At 62.3% G+C, this 14924-nt stretch overlaps 6 protein-coding genes across 6 annotated transcripts; 2 read left to right on the forward strand and 4 right to left on the reverse strand.

The window, feature by feature from the left end:
• Window positions 1-164: 164 nt before the first annotated feature.
• RHTO_00800 (periodic tryptophan protein 2) lies at window positions 165-3271 on the forward strand (the record flags this gene model as incomplete). Its single annotated transcript, XM_016414484.1, has 6 exons — window positions 165-340; window positions 480-574; window positions 639-738; window positions 802-948; window positions 1008-1143; window positions 1205-3271. 6 exons carry the CDS (start codon window positions 165-167, stop codon window positions 3269-3271), a joined length of 2721 nt encoding a protein of 906 aa, XP_016273640.1.
• Window positions 3272-3423: 152 nt separating this feature from the next.
• On the reverse strand, window positions 3424-4777 carry RHTO_00801 (pre-mRNA-splicing factor Cwf21; the record flags this gene model as incomplete). The annotated part of the gene is made up of 3 exons (XM_016414485.1): window positions 3424-4582; window positions 4642-4711; window positions 4771-4777. The coding sequence occupies 3 exons, from the start codon at window positions 4775-4777 to the stop codon at window positions 3424-3426; spliced, it is 1236 nt and encodes a 411-aa protein (XP_016273641.1).
• A 213-nt stretch (window positions 4778-4990) lies between these two features.
• RHTO_00802 (GTP-binding protein Sey1) lies at window positions 4991-8559 on the forward strand (the record flags this gene model as incomplete). The annotated part of the gene is made up of 11 exons (XM_016414486.1): window positions 4991-5198; window positions 5462-5483; window positions 5551-5648; window positions 5736-5810; window positions 5900-5985; window positions 6039-6217; window positions 6326-6668; window positions 6746-7321; window positions 7427-7565; window positions 7670-8359; window positions 8420-8559. 11 exons carry the CDS (start codon window positions 4991-4993, stop codon window positions 8557-8559), a joined length of 2556 nt encoding a protein of 851 aa, XP_016273642.1.
• A 111-nt stretch (window positions 8560-8670) lies between these two features.
• RHTO_00803 (NAD-dependent deacetylase sirtuin 2) lies at window positions 8671-10229 on the reverse strand (the record flags this gene model as incomplete). Its single annotated transcript, XM_016414487.1, has 7 exons — window positions 8671-9254; window positions 9315-9470; window positions 9522-9592; window positions 9650-9799; window positions 9864-9877; window positions 9943-9991; window positions 10075-10229. 7 exons carry the CDS (start codon window positions 10227-10229, stop codon window positions 8671-8673), a joined length of 1179 nt encoding a protein of 392 aa, XP_016273643.1.
• Window positions 10230-10617: 388 nt separating this feature from the next.
• Window positions 10618-13147, reverse strand: RHTO_00804 (peroxisomal membrane protein; the record flags this gene model as incomplete). The annotated part of the gene is made up of 5 exons (XM_016414488.1): window positions 10618-11244; window positions 11297-11423; window positions 11476-12341; window positions 12397-12488; window positions 12544-13147. The coding sequence occupies 5 exons, from the start codon at window positions 13145-13147 to the stop codon at window positions 10618-10620; spliced, it is 2316 nt and encodes a 771-aa protein (XP_016273644.1).
• A 160-nt stretch (window positions 13148-13307) lies between these two features.
• On the reverse strand, window positions 13308-14866 carry RHTO_00805 (alpha/beta hydrolase fold-3 domain containing protein; the record flags this gene model as incomplete). The annotated part of the gene is made up of 3 exons (XM_016414489.1): window positions 13308-14101; window positions 14162-14186; window positions 14246-14866. 3 exons carry the CDS (start codon window positions 14864-14866, stop codon window positions 13308-13310), a joined length of 1440 nt encoding a protein of 479 aa, XP_016273645.1.
• Window positions 14867-14924: the final 58 nt, after the last annotated feature.

Consider the following 14924-nt stretch of genomic DNA (forward strand, 5'->3'; position numbering starts at 1 on the left):
TAGGAGTCTAACGTGCCCTCTAGCTGTTCATCCTGGCAGTCTGAGCGAGTGGAGCGGAACCAACTCTCCCTCATCAAGCTCGACCTTGTACTTCATCACCAACTCGCTCGCTCTTGCTCTGTAACCTTTGCTGAGTAGTCGGGAAGCTCTGCTACATTGCCAGGATGGCTCTCGCTTCGACCAGCGCGCAGCCGCTGTACAAGACGCCGGCCGCCTCCTCGTTCCGCTTCTCCAACTTGTGTGGGACAGTATACCGCCAGGGCAACGTCGTGTTCACGCCAGACGGCAACTCGGTGATCAGCCCGGTGGGCAACAGGGTCTCGGTGTTCGACCTTGTCAAGTGAGTCGCCCGTTCGTCCTCCAGAGGGTGGTGCCAGTCGAGGCGGATCCCTTGACAAGCTCAGAAGGGACTTGTGAAGCCCGTGGGAGTCCAGTCTGAGATGACCTGGTTTGCTGACGAACGCCCGCTTTTCCCGCAGTAACAAGTCACGCACACTCGCCTTTGAGAACCTGAAGAATATCGCTCGCCTCGCTCTCTCGCCCGACTCGTCCGTCCTGATCAGCGTCGACGAAGGTGAATTCGCTGAGACGACGTGTCGAGGGAGCGGAGCGCTGACCGAGATCTCCTCATTGCACAGACGGCCGTGCTGTCCTCGTCAACTTCAAGCGCTCGACTGTCCTGCACCACTTCAACTTCAAGAAGGCGGTCCGAGACATCAAGTTCTCGCCCGATGGCAAGTGAGTGGTGCTCGACCCGAGACAATACGCTGAGCCCGCAGGCTGACCGTGCGCTTCGCCCAGGTTCATTGCTGTGACACACGGCTCGCAAGTCCAGGTCTGGCAGAATCCGTCACACCTCGCCCGCGAGTTCGCGCCCTTCAACCTCCACCGTACCTACACTGGTCACTACGACGATGTGCTCTCGATTACTTGGAGCGCCGACTCGAGGTGCGTTTCCGCTACGCCTCGCTCCGGACAGCTCGCTTACCCTTCCTGTGTGCAACCAGGTTCTTCTTGACGACGTCGAAGGACATGACTGCTCGGCTGTACACGCTGTACCCTGTCGAGGGATACCGACCGAAGACGTTCGCTGGGCACCGGGACGCCGTCCTCGCGGCCTACTTCGCGGAGGACCATAAGACCGTGCGTCTCTCGCTCATTCCTCCGTGCCCGCTCAAAGCCGTCGATAACGGTTCAATTGCAGATCTACACGGTCTCGCGGGATGGAGCGGTCTTCACGTGGAGCAAGAAGGCGGACGAAGAGGCGGACTCGGACGACGAGGATGAGGAAATGGCGGTCGGTCTCGCTCCTCAGGCCTCGACTTCGACAGGACCCGACAACGCCATCGCACTCACCCGATGGGGCGTCCAGCAGCGCCACTACTTCATGCAGGCTGGCGCAAAGGTCGTCTCGACGACCTGGCACGCCCCGTCGAACCTCCTCATCGTCGGCTTTTCAACCGGTGTTTTCGGCCTGTGGGAGATGCCGAGCTTCACGAACGTCCACACACTCTCGGTCTCGCAGGAGAAGATCACGTCGGTCGCCGTCAACGCCTCGGGCGAGTGGCTCGCTTTCGGCGCGAGCAAGCTCGGCCAGCTCCTCGTCTGGGAGTGGCAGTCCGAGTCGTACGTGCTCAAGCAGCAGGGGCACTATTTCGACATGAACACGCTGTCGTTCAGCGCGGACGGTCAGCAGGTCGCGACGGGCGGAGACGACGGCAAGGTCAAGATCTGGAACGCGACGAGCGGGTTCTGCTTCGTCACGTTCGAGGACCATTCGTCAGCCGTGACGGCGGTCGAGTTCGCCAAGCAGGGACAGGTCGTCTTCTCCGCCTCGCTCGACGGGACAGTCCGAGCATTCGACTTGATCCGCTACCGCAACTTCCGCACCTTCACCACCCCCTCGCCCGTCCAATTCAACTCGCTGGCAGTCGACCCTTCAGGCGAGATCGTTTGCGCAGGAGGCGCCGGCGACGGCTTCGAGATCTACATGTGGAGCACGCAGACGGGCAAGCTCATCGACATCCTAGCCGGCCACGAAGGGCCCGTCTCGGCACTCGCGTTCTCTCCGCTCGGCGACCGCCTCGTCTCGGCGTCGTGGGACAAGTCGATCCGGGTGTGGGACACGTACGGGCGGAGCTCGACGGTCGAGCCGTTCCAGCTCAAGGCGGATGCGCTGGCGCTGGCGTTCCGGCCAGATGGGAAGGAGGTGGCAGTCTCGACGCTCGACGGGCAGATCTCATTCTGGGACGTCAAGAACGGCGTGCAGCGGACGTTGATCGAGGGGAGGAAGGACGTCTCGGGTGGACGCAAGGCGGACGATCGCGTCACGGCGGCCAACAACTCGTCGGGCAAGTCGTTCAACTCGCTCAGCTACACGGCAGACGGGTCGTGCGTGCTCGCTGGCGGCAACAGCAAGCACGTCTGCTTGTACGACGCGCGGGATGGCGTCCTCCTCCGGCGGTTCCAGATCTCGCAGAACCTGTCGCTCGACGGCACGCAAGAGTTCCTCGACTCGCGCAAGTTGACGGAGGCAGGACCGATGGAGCTCATCGACGACCGAGGGGACTTGTCGGACCTCGAGGACCGGCTGGACAAGACAGTGCCTGGCGCACGGAGCGGCGACATGTCGAAGCGCAAGTACCGTCCCGAGGCGCGGACAAAGTGCGTGCGCTTCTCGCCGACGGGACGAAGCTGGGCCGCCGCGTCAACCGAGGGGTTGCTCGTCTACTCGCTCGACGACTCGATTACGTTCGACCCGTTCGAGCTCGACGTCGACATTACGCCTTCGTCGATCCTCGAGACGCTGAACGAGGAACGACACTACCTCAAGGCACTGGTCATGTCTTTGCGACTGAACGAGCGACCGCTCATTCAGACCGTCTACGAGGCCATCCCCCCCTCTGCCGTCCCGCTCCTCACCCGCCAACTGCCCGTCACCTACCTCGACCCCGTCCTCCGCTTCCTCGCCACCCAGCTGGAAAAGTCCCCGCACGTCGAGTTCCACCTCGTGTGGATCTCGTCGCTCTTTGCCGCGCACGGGAAACACCTCCGCCAGTACTCGAGCCAGCATGCGGCGACGTTTAGGGGGTTGCAGAAGGGCTTGACGGACGTGCAGGAGTCGATTGTGCGCTTGTCGGACGACAACTCGTTCACGCTGCAGTTTGTGCTCGACCAGCAGCAGCGGCGCAAGGAGAGCGACGAGAAGATGGAGGCGGAGGCGGATGGTTTGAACGGGTTTGATACGCGAAGGATGGAGATCGAGCTGTAAGGCGGTACATTAGACTGACTCTCGTGCTGGAGGTGTTGTAACGATACGAAGCTCGAAGCTCACAAGAACAATGCATTTCGTGTCATTGCGAGAGACTCGGTGAGGCGCCCAGTGCACTTCCAGCCTACAGTACAACACGCCCATCCTCCCGCTCAGTCGTCCCTCCTCCTCGGTGGCGGCGACGGACTCCTCGACATGCTCATGCTCCTGCTCCTGCTACGTCCACGACTGTCTCCCCTCCTCATACTACGAACAGGCGACCTCGAGCGACTCGGCGACCTGCTCCGCGAGGGACTGTCCCTCCTCGCCCTCCTGCGCGGGGGTGAGCGACTACGACTCCTGCTGCGACTACGGTCCGAGTAGGAGTCATCGCGGCGACGGCGGCGGGGCGAGGGCGAGCGAGAAGGCGAGGGGGAATAGCGGCGGAGGTCGCGGCGGGGGGGGGGACGAGGGGAGGGCGAGCGGGTGTAGCGACGACGAGGAGGAGGAGAGCGGGAGCGACGAGACGAAGGGGCGTCGTCGTCGTCGTAGCGGGAGCGGCGAGGAGAGCGAGAGTCGCGGCGCCGAGGAGGGGGAGAGGGAGAGCGGGTCGAATTACCGTAGGGAAGGCGAGCGGAAGGGCGACCGGAGTCTCGTGCGCCTTCGCCGTCAAAGTCGCGCCAACGGCTTGCGCCTCCCTCGCCTGCAGCCGCGCCTGCAGCCGCGCCTGCACCCGCACCCGCACCCGCTGTCGCAGCCTTCATCCGGTCCGCATGCTCGCGCCTCGAGCGGTCCAGCTCGTCCTGCTGGCGCCTCCGCTCACGGGCCATGTCCTCCTCGTGTCGCTTGCCCTGAGCGTCCCGCTCGCGCTGGGCCTTCTCCCTGTCCGCCTCGAGCAGCTTCTGGATCCGCGCGCGCTCCTCCCTCGCCTGCTCGCGCTCGGCAATCCGCTGCTGCTTGAGCTGCTCCTGCAACTCGCGGTCGAACGCCGCGCCCTCCTGGTGGTCCGCTTTGATCCCGAGCGCAGCTCGCATACGTGCGTCCGCCTGCTCCTTCGCCGCCGCAAGCTGGTGGCGCTCATGCTGCTTGATCGGCCCCTGCTGCTGCTGCCTCTCCGACTGGGCAAGCAACTTCTCCCTCAAAGTCGACACCTGGCGCTCGATCTCGTCCGCCTCGACGCCGTCGTCTTCGAGCGAGACCTGCAACTCGAAACACTGCGCCTCGACGCGCCGCTTGCGCTCGTGATCGAGGATGCCTTGGTCGGGCGGACGGTGGGCGAACGAGTCTTTGAAGTCGGGCGCGGCTTCGCGCGGTTGTTGGCGCGGTCGCAGGCTGTTTTCAAGAGGTCGTCAGCACCGTACGCTGGTTCTGGAGAGGACGAGCGAGCGCACTGAGAGCGGTTTGCCTGGATGTGACCTGATGTGCCGGACCCGCGCGGGGTCGACAGTCCGACGCCGTTGTCTGTGTGCGATGTGGTCAGTCGGGTGTGCTCGTGCTGGCCGTCACGGTCTCGCACGCACAGGACATGGTCGAGTGAGGGTGAGTTGTGTGAGGAGGAGCGAGGCGACGAGGTGAAAGTCGACAACAGCACGAGGAATTGCGAGTACAAACTCATTCTGCTCGTGGGTGAGTGCTCGGAATTACTGCAAGCTCAGCGACACACTCTGCGGTGGTCGAAGGGCACCCTTTCCTCCTCGTCGTCACTCTTTCATCGCTCAACTTCACTTTGAGCTGCTCGAGATGGACAAAGCCATCGACATATCGACACAGGCACTCTCATACCCACAGAAACACATCCCCGACGTCGCACAAGCCGCACCGGGACTCGTCCAACTCGCCCAGTCCACCCTCGACCCGGCTACCTCCCTTGCTCACGCTCACACGGCCGCAGCGGGCAAGGACAGCGATGGAGCGCGGACTGTGGGATTGGATGCCAAGTTGCAGGTCGGTAAGTCGCTCCGTCACTGTCCTGGGACCGCTGGACTCGAGCAGGATCGAGCGAGTGGGGCGGGGCGAACAGCGAGGGTTGCGCAGAGCGGGACGAGGAACACGGGAGACGAGGAGGGAGCTCGAGCTCCTGGGATGGCATCGAGAATGGCGAGGTCTGCTCAGCGACGGCGCCTTAACATATCGTCGACTTCCTCCTCGGACGGCAACTCTGCCTGTCGTCTCCGAGTACTGTACTGACGGTCCTGTTCCCGCGCCGTACAGTCGACGAGAACCAGCATTTCACGTACGTCCTCAACTGCCAAGCGTCCTTTTCGCGCCGGCAGACTAACCCGCCTTGTCGCTTCTCACAGCAAGACGCTCGACGAGCACATGAAGGGCTGGAACCTCGCCGACGCAGGCTTCAACTACGACGTCGTAGCGGTCTTTGGCTCGCAGTCGACCGGAAAGAGTGCGTCCGGTCCACCCGATTTCGCGCTTCGATTCTCCTGAAGGTTGCGGAGGATCGCTTGCTGACGATCTTGGTCGGTGTGTGCAGGTACGCTCCTGAACAGGCTTTTCGGAACGCGCTTTGATGTGATGAGCGAGACGGAGAGGAGGCAAACGACGAAGGGTGAGTCGACGGAACGCCTTTTCGCCTCGTCGAAGACGCGCCGGCCTAAATCCCAGCGGCGCAGTAGTTTACGCCTCTTCTCATGGCAGGTATCTGGATGTCGAAGGGTCAGGACATGAACGTGCTCGTGATGGACGTGGAAGGCACGGACGGTCGCGAGCGGGGCGAAGACCAGGCGCGTTCCCTCCTCTCCTCTTCCCCTCGTCCGCTCACTTCTTCCACCCACAGGACTTCGAGCGCAAATCCGCCCTCTTCTCCATGGCTGTCGCTGAAGTCCTCATCGTCAACATCTGGGAGCACCAGGTCGGGTTGTACCAGGGCGCCAACATGGGGCTGCTCAAAACTGTGTTTGAGGTCAACCTGGGACTGTTTTTGGCGGCGAAACAGAAGGGGAAGGAGAAGGGCAGGTGGGTCAGGTTCCTTCGAGACAAGACTGGCTCCGGGGTCTTTCCTCCAGATGGCCACGACAAGCTTTGACTTTGTCTTCAAACGCTGACCCTCGCATCCCTACACAGCTCGCAAGACAAGACGCTCCTCCTCTTCGTCATTCGCGACCACATTGGCGCAACCCCTCTCGCCAACCTCCGCAACACGCTCACCGCCGACCTGAACCGTCTCTGGGACGGCCTGTCGAAGCCCTCCGGCCTCGAATCCAGCACGATCGAAACCTTCTTCGACCTCGACTTTGTCGCGCTACCGCACAAGCTTCTCCAACCGGAGAAATTCGAGGAGGGCGTGTTGGACTTGAGGAAGAGGTTCAAGAGTCCGCAGGAGGGTGGGGATGTGTACGTCTTCAAGAGCAAGTATCACCGCAGGATTCCAGCGGATGGCATCAGTACCTACATGGGCACGATCTGGGTGCGTTGGCTCGTGACGATCGTCTTTTCCTAGCCTCTGAGGCCGTGGCCTGACTCGGCATCGCTTGCGTCTCGCAGGACGCCGTCGTCTCGAACAAGGATCTCGACCTCCCAACTCAGCAGGAGCTCCTCGCCCAGTTCCGCTGCGGCGAGATCGCCTCGCAAGCGTTCGAGCTCTTCTCAACCGCCGTCGCCGCTTTCCCGCCCTCTCCCGGCGCAGGCAAGATTGACTCGTCCCTCGGCGCACGCATGGCAGCCGCGATCGCCTCGGCACTCAAGAGCTACGACACTGCAGCGAGTCGGTACCACCCCGCCGTCTACGCCCGCCAGCGCGTCGAGCTCGTCTCGAAGCTGCACGCAGCACTTCACCCGCTCTATGTCTCGCACCTCAAGAACTTGCACAAGCTCGTGTTGCGCGAATACAGGGTCGAGATTGAGCAGGCGATCCGAGGCGAGGGGTACGACTTTGCGCTCGTCGTGAGGAGTGCGAGGGAGAAGGCGGAGAAGACGTTTGAGAAGGAGGCAAAGGCGGTCGTGCTTGAGGAGAGTGGGTGGAGCGTTGAGGAGCAGAGGGCGGGGTTGCAGGAGGATATGGATCAGGTTGCCGAGTTGCTGAGGAAGGAGGAGACGAGGAAGATGGTCGCAGTCATCGAGGTGAGTCTCTGTCAACGGTCGCTCGACTTGCTCGTTCATGGCGCTCTGCGCGTCTGGATGTGCTCTTGTCTGTTGGATCTGGGGCTGACTGCTTCGGCCTCGCAGCGAAACATTAAGCGCCAGATGTCGGACACGGTCGAGCTCGCCCTCAACAAGCCCAGCGACGACATGTGGGACAAGGTCTTGAGCGCGTTCAAAGCCGCGCTTGCCAAGGCTGAGGAGGCGTACCTCAAGAAGGCGAAGAGTGAGTCGGCTGGACGTGCTTGGGGCGTGCGTGACCTGGTAGCAGCGCGCACCTCTTCCCGCGAAGCTGTAGGGTCGCTCACAAGTCTCTGATCGGCGCAACAGGCTTCAACTGCACGCAAGAAGAGATGGACGGCGCCCTCTCGCTCCTTCGGCGACGGTCATGGCTCGCCCTCCGCTCGAAACTTCAGGAGCACACGGCCGAGGCGCCGATGCTCGGCAAGCTCAAGCTCGTCTTCGAGGACAAGTTCCGCTACGACGCAGACGGGGTCCCGCGCGTGTGGAAGCCCGAGGATGACATTGACCTCATCTTCCGCAAGGCCAAGGACTCAGTCCTTGAGCTCATCCCTCTTTACGCCGAGATCAAGCCTTCCGACCCGTTCAACGCCTTCGAGCTGCCGTCGTCGTCCGGCCCGACCGGCGTCGTCGACCCAGCAGCTGCGTCTGCAGACGAAGATTTCGACTTCCAGGAGTCGCTCCAGCTCCTTTCGCCCTCCGCCCAGTCGTCCCTCTCGAACCGATTCCGCCGCGAAGCCGACGCTTACTACATCGAGGCGAAGCGTTCGATGGTCGCGAGCCGTGCGCAGATCCCGTACTGGATCTACGGCGTCCTGACAGTGCTCGGCTGGAACGAGTTCGTCGCCGTCATCCGGAGCCCGATCTACTTCACGATGCTCCTCGTCCTCGGCGCGGCGGCGTACGTGACCTGGTCGCTCGGCATGACCGGACCCGCCATTGCGGTCGCGCGAGGCGTGACGAACGAGGTCGTCCGGACAGTCAATGAGCAGCTGCACAGTACGTCGCAGCGATTCCCTCCGCGCTCGGGGCTCTTGCTCACGCCTGCGGCACGCGCAGACTACTTCAACAGCCAGTCCGCCGACGCGCACGCCAGCCGAAGCCACCACCAGCGTCACGCCGTTCCCATCCCGGCAAGCAACTACACGGCGGAAGAGATCGAGCTGAAGGAGAAGCCGTCGCGGGACAAGGCTGAGTAAGGGATCTCTTGCTTCTCGAGTAGTCAGACTCCCCTGTACTGCCGTGTCATCGACTTGCACAACAACGACCGAGGCAGCGATACATAATTCTGAGAGCGCGTGAGATACAGTCTACAAAGCCGGTTTCTTCTCCTCGTCCTTCTTCGTCTCAGCCGCGTCGCCATCGAGTGCGACGCCGGCAACAGCCTTCGTCAATTCGTCGACTCCCGCCTCGTCCTCCTTCTTGCCCTCATTCGCCTCCACAGTCTTCTCGACCTGCTCAATTACCTCTAACCGCTTCTCCTCCGCCTTCTCCTTGACTTGTTCCTCGTCGACCTTGGCAGGCGCAGGGGCTGCTTTGCCCTCCTGCTCGTCTAACCGCTTCCACTCCTTCTCCTTCAGCTCCCGCAGGTCCTCGTCCCAACCGACCAGCCTCGCCAGCTCCATGATGCCCTCGTCCGCGTCGCCGAGCCGCCGGACGTCCCGAATACCACCAGGCTTGCCCGTGAAGCCGGTAAAGTCGAAGCCAAGTCCGCGAGGCGACTCGACTTCGCCCACCGACTCCATGTTGATGAGCAGTCGAGGGCATGTCGCCGGTACGCGGTGCATGAGCGAGTTGAACGGACCAACTTGGAGCGAGGTGCCGATCACGATGAGGAGGTCGCAGGAGGAAAAGTCGGAGAGGCGCTCGAAGAACTTGTCCGGCAAGCCTTCGCCTGCGGATAAATCTTGTTAGCTTCGTCGTGTCGCACCAATCGATGCGATCGAGAACGCACCGAAGAAGACGATGTCCGGCTTGATGAGCGCCCGCTTGTTCCCCTTGCACTTTCCCTCGTCGTGTCGAACGACCTCGCCTCGCAGTACCCGCGGCTTGATGTCGTCCTTGTCAAACTTCTTTCGACAACTCAGGCACGTCGCGGTGGCGAAGGAGCCTGAGAAAGGAGGCGTCAGCGGGTCCTTCGGCATAGGCGAAGCGGACACACCGTGTGCCTCGACTAGCAGCTCGTCCTTGAGTCCCGCCAGATGCTCAAGCGTGTCGATGTTCTGCGTCCAGCTGTTCGAGGTCAGGTCAGCAATAGTTCGGGCGCGGGCGCTAGCTAGCAAGACGCACCATCCACGCAAGACGCCCTTCTCCTGCAGCAAGCGGAAAAAGTAATGCGACAAAGTCGGGCGGAAGTTGCCAGGATATAGCTCTTGCGCGAGAGTGTAGAAAGCCTCGGGCCTTTCTTGCAGGTAGTCGACGTCGAAGATTGCCTCGGGACTGGAGGGAAACGCGTGAGCTGCTGCGTCGCCGACTACGGGTACACGAAGGCACAACGACGTACTATGGCAGGTTGTACTGCGTAGTCGGCGCGCAAAGTCAGCCCCTGCTGTCGGAAAGAGCGAAGGCGAAGCGAAACGCACCTTCGCCAAGTTGTCGTACAACCCCGTCCCAGGCGAGCGGAAGTCCGGGCTGGAATCCAGCGTCCCGACTTGTCAGTCCGCACGTTCGAGAACGCCATTCCAGCAGCAGACAGACCAGGGTTCGCAACTCACATGCCTGCTCCCGTCGAAACGCCCGCCCCGACCATCAGCATTATCCGCTTCGCCTTGCCGTCCTTGATCAGCTTTGCAACATCATCCAGCGTTGGCTTGTCGCTCGTCGTAAGGTGCGGGAATGCGCGATTCGGCTTGGACGAAGGTGCGGACATGAGGAGGGCGGCGGGGAAGAGACGTCGGAGAATGGCGGCGATGAAGGCGTTGTCAAGAGCAAAAGCGAAAGAACGAGGTCTGAACAGGTGAACCGGTCTCTGGGGACGTTGTGAGGCAGCAGGGGCTTGGGAAGTCGAGGAGGCGATGACGGTCAAGTCGCGGGACGAGACACGGGCGACTGCTGAGGGTAGCTAGAATATGTAGCAGCCTCTACTGCACAGTGTATGTAGAGCGGACGAAGCCAGAAGACGATGTCGCAATGAAGCGAGAGAGGACGAAGAGGAGAAGTTGCCCGAGACCTTGAGCAAACAAGCGCGGCTTTCTGGTGAAGCACAGAGACACTGAGAGTATGCGGCACTGCGATTGGCGAAGCGCGGGGTCCACGATCTACAGCTTCGCCGCCGATGCGTCTCCGACTTCCTCAACATCCTCCAGTCTCTCCGTCTCCCCAGCTTCTCCGAGTCCTTCAAGCCCCCGCATGTCGGCATCCTGGTGCAGCGCTCCTCCCGAGACGAGTGCCCTGCCTCGTCGCAACCACCACTCCGTCGCCTCTTTCCTCTTGACCGCATCCATACCCGCGCCAAGCTGCTCAAACGTCGCCTCGACGAGCGCGTTCCTCCCGTCGCTGTTGACAGGTTCTTGGCGGACCAGGCGCTGAATGTGCGAGAGAAGTGGGGAGAAGAGGACGAGGTTGACGGAGGGGAGGAGGGCGATGAGGGTGAGGAGGTAAGCGCCGCGGGGAAGCGTCATGGCGCGGGTCTCGAGGGGCGTGACGGTGTTCTCCTCGGTTGCCGGTGGAGTGTCTCCGGCTTTGGCGAGGTCGTCGGTTGAGGGTACAGGCATCGGCTTTGCTTCCGAGGCGGGCCCTTCGGTCGAGGCGGGCAGGGCGTCGAGGCGGGCGAGCAGCTCCTCAACGCACCACCACGCGAGCGCGTCATCCGTACTCGAGACTGCGCCGACAGTCGTCGAGAAGGCGAAGCGGAGTTGAGTTGGCGAGAGCAGGCTAGGGTAGATCTGCGAGTCTGGTTGTAAGCGGTTGTTCTCGGAGGAAGAGGCAAGTTCGCACCTTCAGCAGTAGGGTGGTGTACCACGGCGCGACCTCTGTGACGCATCGCTTAGTGTTCGAGAAGACGGCGAGCATGACGGAATGTGCGGCCTCGAAGGTGTCGCGGAAAGTCACGTCGTCCAGGTATCTGCAAATGGCGTCGTCAGCCAGCTTCCGAGAGAACGGATTTAGGGACGCACGGTCTGCAACCTGGAAGCACAGTCTCCTCGACGTAATCGTCGCCGAGCTCGCCCATCACCTGCTCCGCCGTGTTGAGCCAGAACGTCGCTTCAGCCCTCTCGACCGCCCGCACATGCCGCCCGCCCTCACCTGTACCCTTCGCGACCTGTAGCGACCGCACAAGTGTCTCTGCCTGCGTGACGGGTTTCTTCCCGTTCCGTTCGGCCGTCGAACCAGCGCTCGGCGCCGCAACGACCTCCACCAGTCCCGCCAACACCGCCCTCCAAGCCTTAAACCCTCCCTGACCAAACTTGAGCGCAACAAAGTACGTCTTGCCCAGTGCGCGGACGGCGTCACTCGCGAGTTGGCGCTGGACTTGGGTGGGTTCGCCGGCCTCTGAGGCGGAGGAGGAGGTGACGACTTCGAGGAGGGATGAGTAGACGAGTGTTTGGGCGAAGAGGAGTGACTTGAGGAGGGTCCAGGGAGCGGTCTCGGAACGGGTCGAGGGCGAGAGGGACGAGTCGTCGGTGATATCGGACCAAAGCGTGGCAGACCAGCCGTCTGAGAGCGAGCAGGCGACGGATAGAAGTGTCGTTGAGAGACGGTGGAACGCTGCGAGTGACGATTGGGCGACGGAGGTGTCGCTCGACCGGGCCGTCAAGGCGGTCGCTTCAAGTGTCCGGCCGATCGCGCGCGACAACGGTCCGAGGTTGACGAAGAGCGGTGCTTGGGTGAGAGCCGTGACGTGCGTATGCGACGGTGACGGCGTGTTCCATGCGAGTCCGTCGGCGGTTTCTGCGAGGTCGGCGGAAAGAGGAGGGGTAGAGAAGGCGTATCCGCCTGCGAAGACGGCCGAGAAGGAGTCGGAGAGGTGGTTGAGGAGAGCCTGCGGAATAGCATGGTCAGTATGCAGTCTCCCAGCGCAACTAGAGGCGACTCACGGCGGTAGGCCAATCTGCAGCCAGCATTTCTGGGTGGACGAACGGGATGGTCTGCGCAGCGAGCCAAGCCAACATTTTCGCGAGCGCTTCGTCTACTGAGAGCCTCGTCAGCATCTCATCATCGTAGTCTGCAAGAGACGGACTCACCAGCCGTGCCCTTGCCGCCTCGCTGCACCCATTCCGCCCAAGCCCTTCCCGTCTCCTTCTCCGCCCTCCCAAGCCCGCCCGCGCCTCCGACCCACAGCTTCTCCTTCCTCCTCTTCCACTCCTGCAGTGCCGCCAATGCGCCCGAACAAAGCGTGAGCCTCGCAAGCGGCCTCACGCCCTCCTCCTGCTCGTGCGCCGCGCTCGAGTCCGCCCAGACACCCGCGAAAAGCTCGGCTACGAACGTCTGTACTGTCCGACGCGCGCTCCACCCGCCGCTGTCCTTCGCGCGCTTGGAAGTGGACGCAACCGGCTCCTCGGGGGTTGGCGGCCGGGCAACCCCGTCGAGCCGCAACAAGACTCCCTGCCTGACTGCCTCGTACACAAGCTGGTGTTTGTCCCATCCTGACAAGTCTGGCGAGTCCCAAATCGCTGGACTGAGAGCTGTGTAGCGCGCGATGAGCGAGATGAAGGCGAGGTGGGGGCGTGCGAGCGGGAGGGTCGAGAGGTGGTATGAGACGAGGCGGGCGAGTTGGCGTGGATCGAGAGAGGGAGAAGCAGGCGACAGCAAGTCCTGTAGCAGCAGCGACGGGTCTTGAGCAGCCATCGCGAGTGGTCGAGGAGAGAAAGCCGGACTCCGGCAAACTCGCAAAGTCGGGCGAAGATAGGAACAACGACGACGATGCAAATGCAGGAGAGATGCTAGCTGAACAGCGATACAGATCGAGAAAGAGAGAGAGAATGTCTATGTGCGAGCGGGGGTGCGCTCACTTGTGCAGTTTTGACGGGCGACCCGTCTCCTCGATGTCCTCCCTCGCCGGCTGGACGTGCGCCGCAACCTGTCCATTCGCCTCGATGTCCTTCAAACTCGACGACGACGACCCGACGACGGGCGCACGCGGGTCCTCGCCCCGATCCATCTTCTTCCCCCTCGCGACGACCCTGTCCAACCACTCGCAGATCCTCCTGTAAATCTCGGTCCTGACCTCCTCGTTCCAGAACCTGACCATGAGGACATCGTGCACCGCGTCCTTGGTCTTCTCGACATCGAGCAACTCGACTTTATCGCGCCTCATCCCGCGGACGAGCGAGTCGATCTCTTCTTCCAGGCGCTCCGCGTCTCCGTAGTGGATGAACGTTGGTGGAAAGTCGGCGAATGAGCCGTGTGGGCCGAGTTGGGACGCAGGGGAGATATAAGGCGAACTGAGGAACGAATGGGGTTTGTTGCCGAGGAGGGAGGTGACGAGCAACCTCCTCGCGCCCGGCTCGTCGGGGAGGTAATCCTCTGGATTCGGTCGGGGGACGTACGAAGTCGTCGAGTGGGGGAAGCAGTGTGACGGGTCGCACCAAGGCGAGAGGAGGATCAGGCCACCTGGCGCGGCGAGGAGCTTCTCGTCGCGGATCCACCGCGCGAGCGCGAGGGCAATGTTCCCACCTGCCGAGTCGCCGATCAGGATGATCTTGTGTGCCGGGACGCCGCAGCGGAGGAGGTGGGAGTAGACGGAGAGGGCGTCTTGCAGAGCGGCGGGGAAGGGGTGAGGGAGGAGTCGGTACTCGACGGCTGCGCGCGGGAGACAAAGTCAGTCGGCATCATCTCGATATGTTAGGGGTTCGGACGCACCGTGAATAGCGGAAAAGTAGTCGTGCTGTGCGAAGAAACTGAGTGAGCAAGAGCATTCGAAAGAGGTGCGCGGGGCGAACGCACCTGCATCAGTCTCCGCGGGATCATGCTCGTCTGGGCGCACTCGGTCGCCGAGAAATGCGTGTACCCGCCGCCATGGAAGTACACTCCGACGAGATCTCCCCTGTCGCCCTCCTCCGTCCCGCTATTGCGTCCTCCAAAGACCGACCCAGCATCCGAGTTCTCCTCGGCCAAATCCGCGTCCTTGGCATTCAGCATCGCGTAATCCTCGCGCACGTCCTCGGCTCGCTCCCAGATGAACGTCCCGACGCGCTTGAGAGGCTTGACCTCGTCATCCACGACCGCGCCGGCATACAACTCTCCTTCGATTCCGGGAACCCACTCGAACCGCGTCTCTTTCAGCGCGTCCCGCCGAGGCTCCTCACACGGATCCCTCACCGCATGCTGCACGCCCGCGCGATCCGTGATGGCGCTTACTCGGCGGGTAAAGTCGATCAAGAGCGTCTCGGCGATGGACCAAGACGGACGAGGACGGTGGCCGATCGCGTACTTGATGGCCCAGTAGGGGAGGAGCGCGAGGGAGGCGGAGACGCGTTGCGTGCAGTAGAGCCATTTGAGGAGGCGAGGGGAGGAGTAGGGTTGGGTAGGGAGCTTGTCCATGTCGAGATCTTGTGGGAGGGACATGGCGTTCTCTTTTGCGGGTGCGGGTGGGTGGGAGAAGAGAGAGAGAGAGAGGCTGAGG

The sequence above is a fragment of the Rhodotorula toruloides genome (assembly GCF_000320785.1).
Source record: "Rhodotorula toruloides NP11 unplaced genomic scaffold Scaffold10, whole genome shotgun sequence".
NCBI classification, from domain to species: Eukaryota; Fungi; Basidiomycota; class Microbotryomycetes; order Sporidiobolales; family Sporidiobolaceae; genus Rhodotorula; species Rhodotorula toruloides.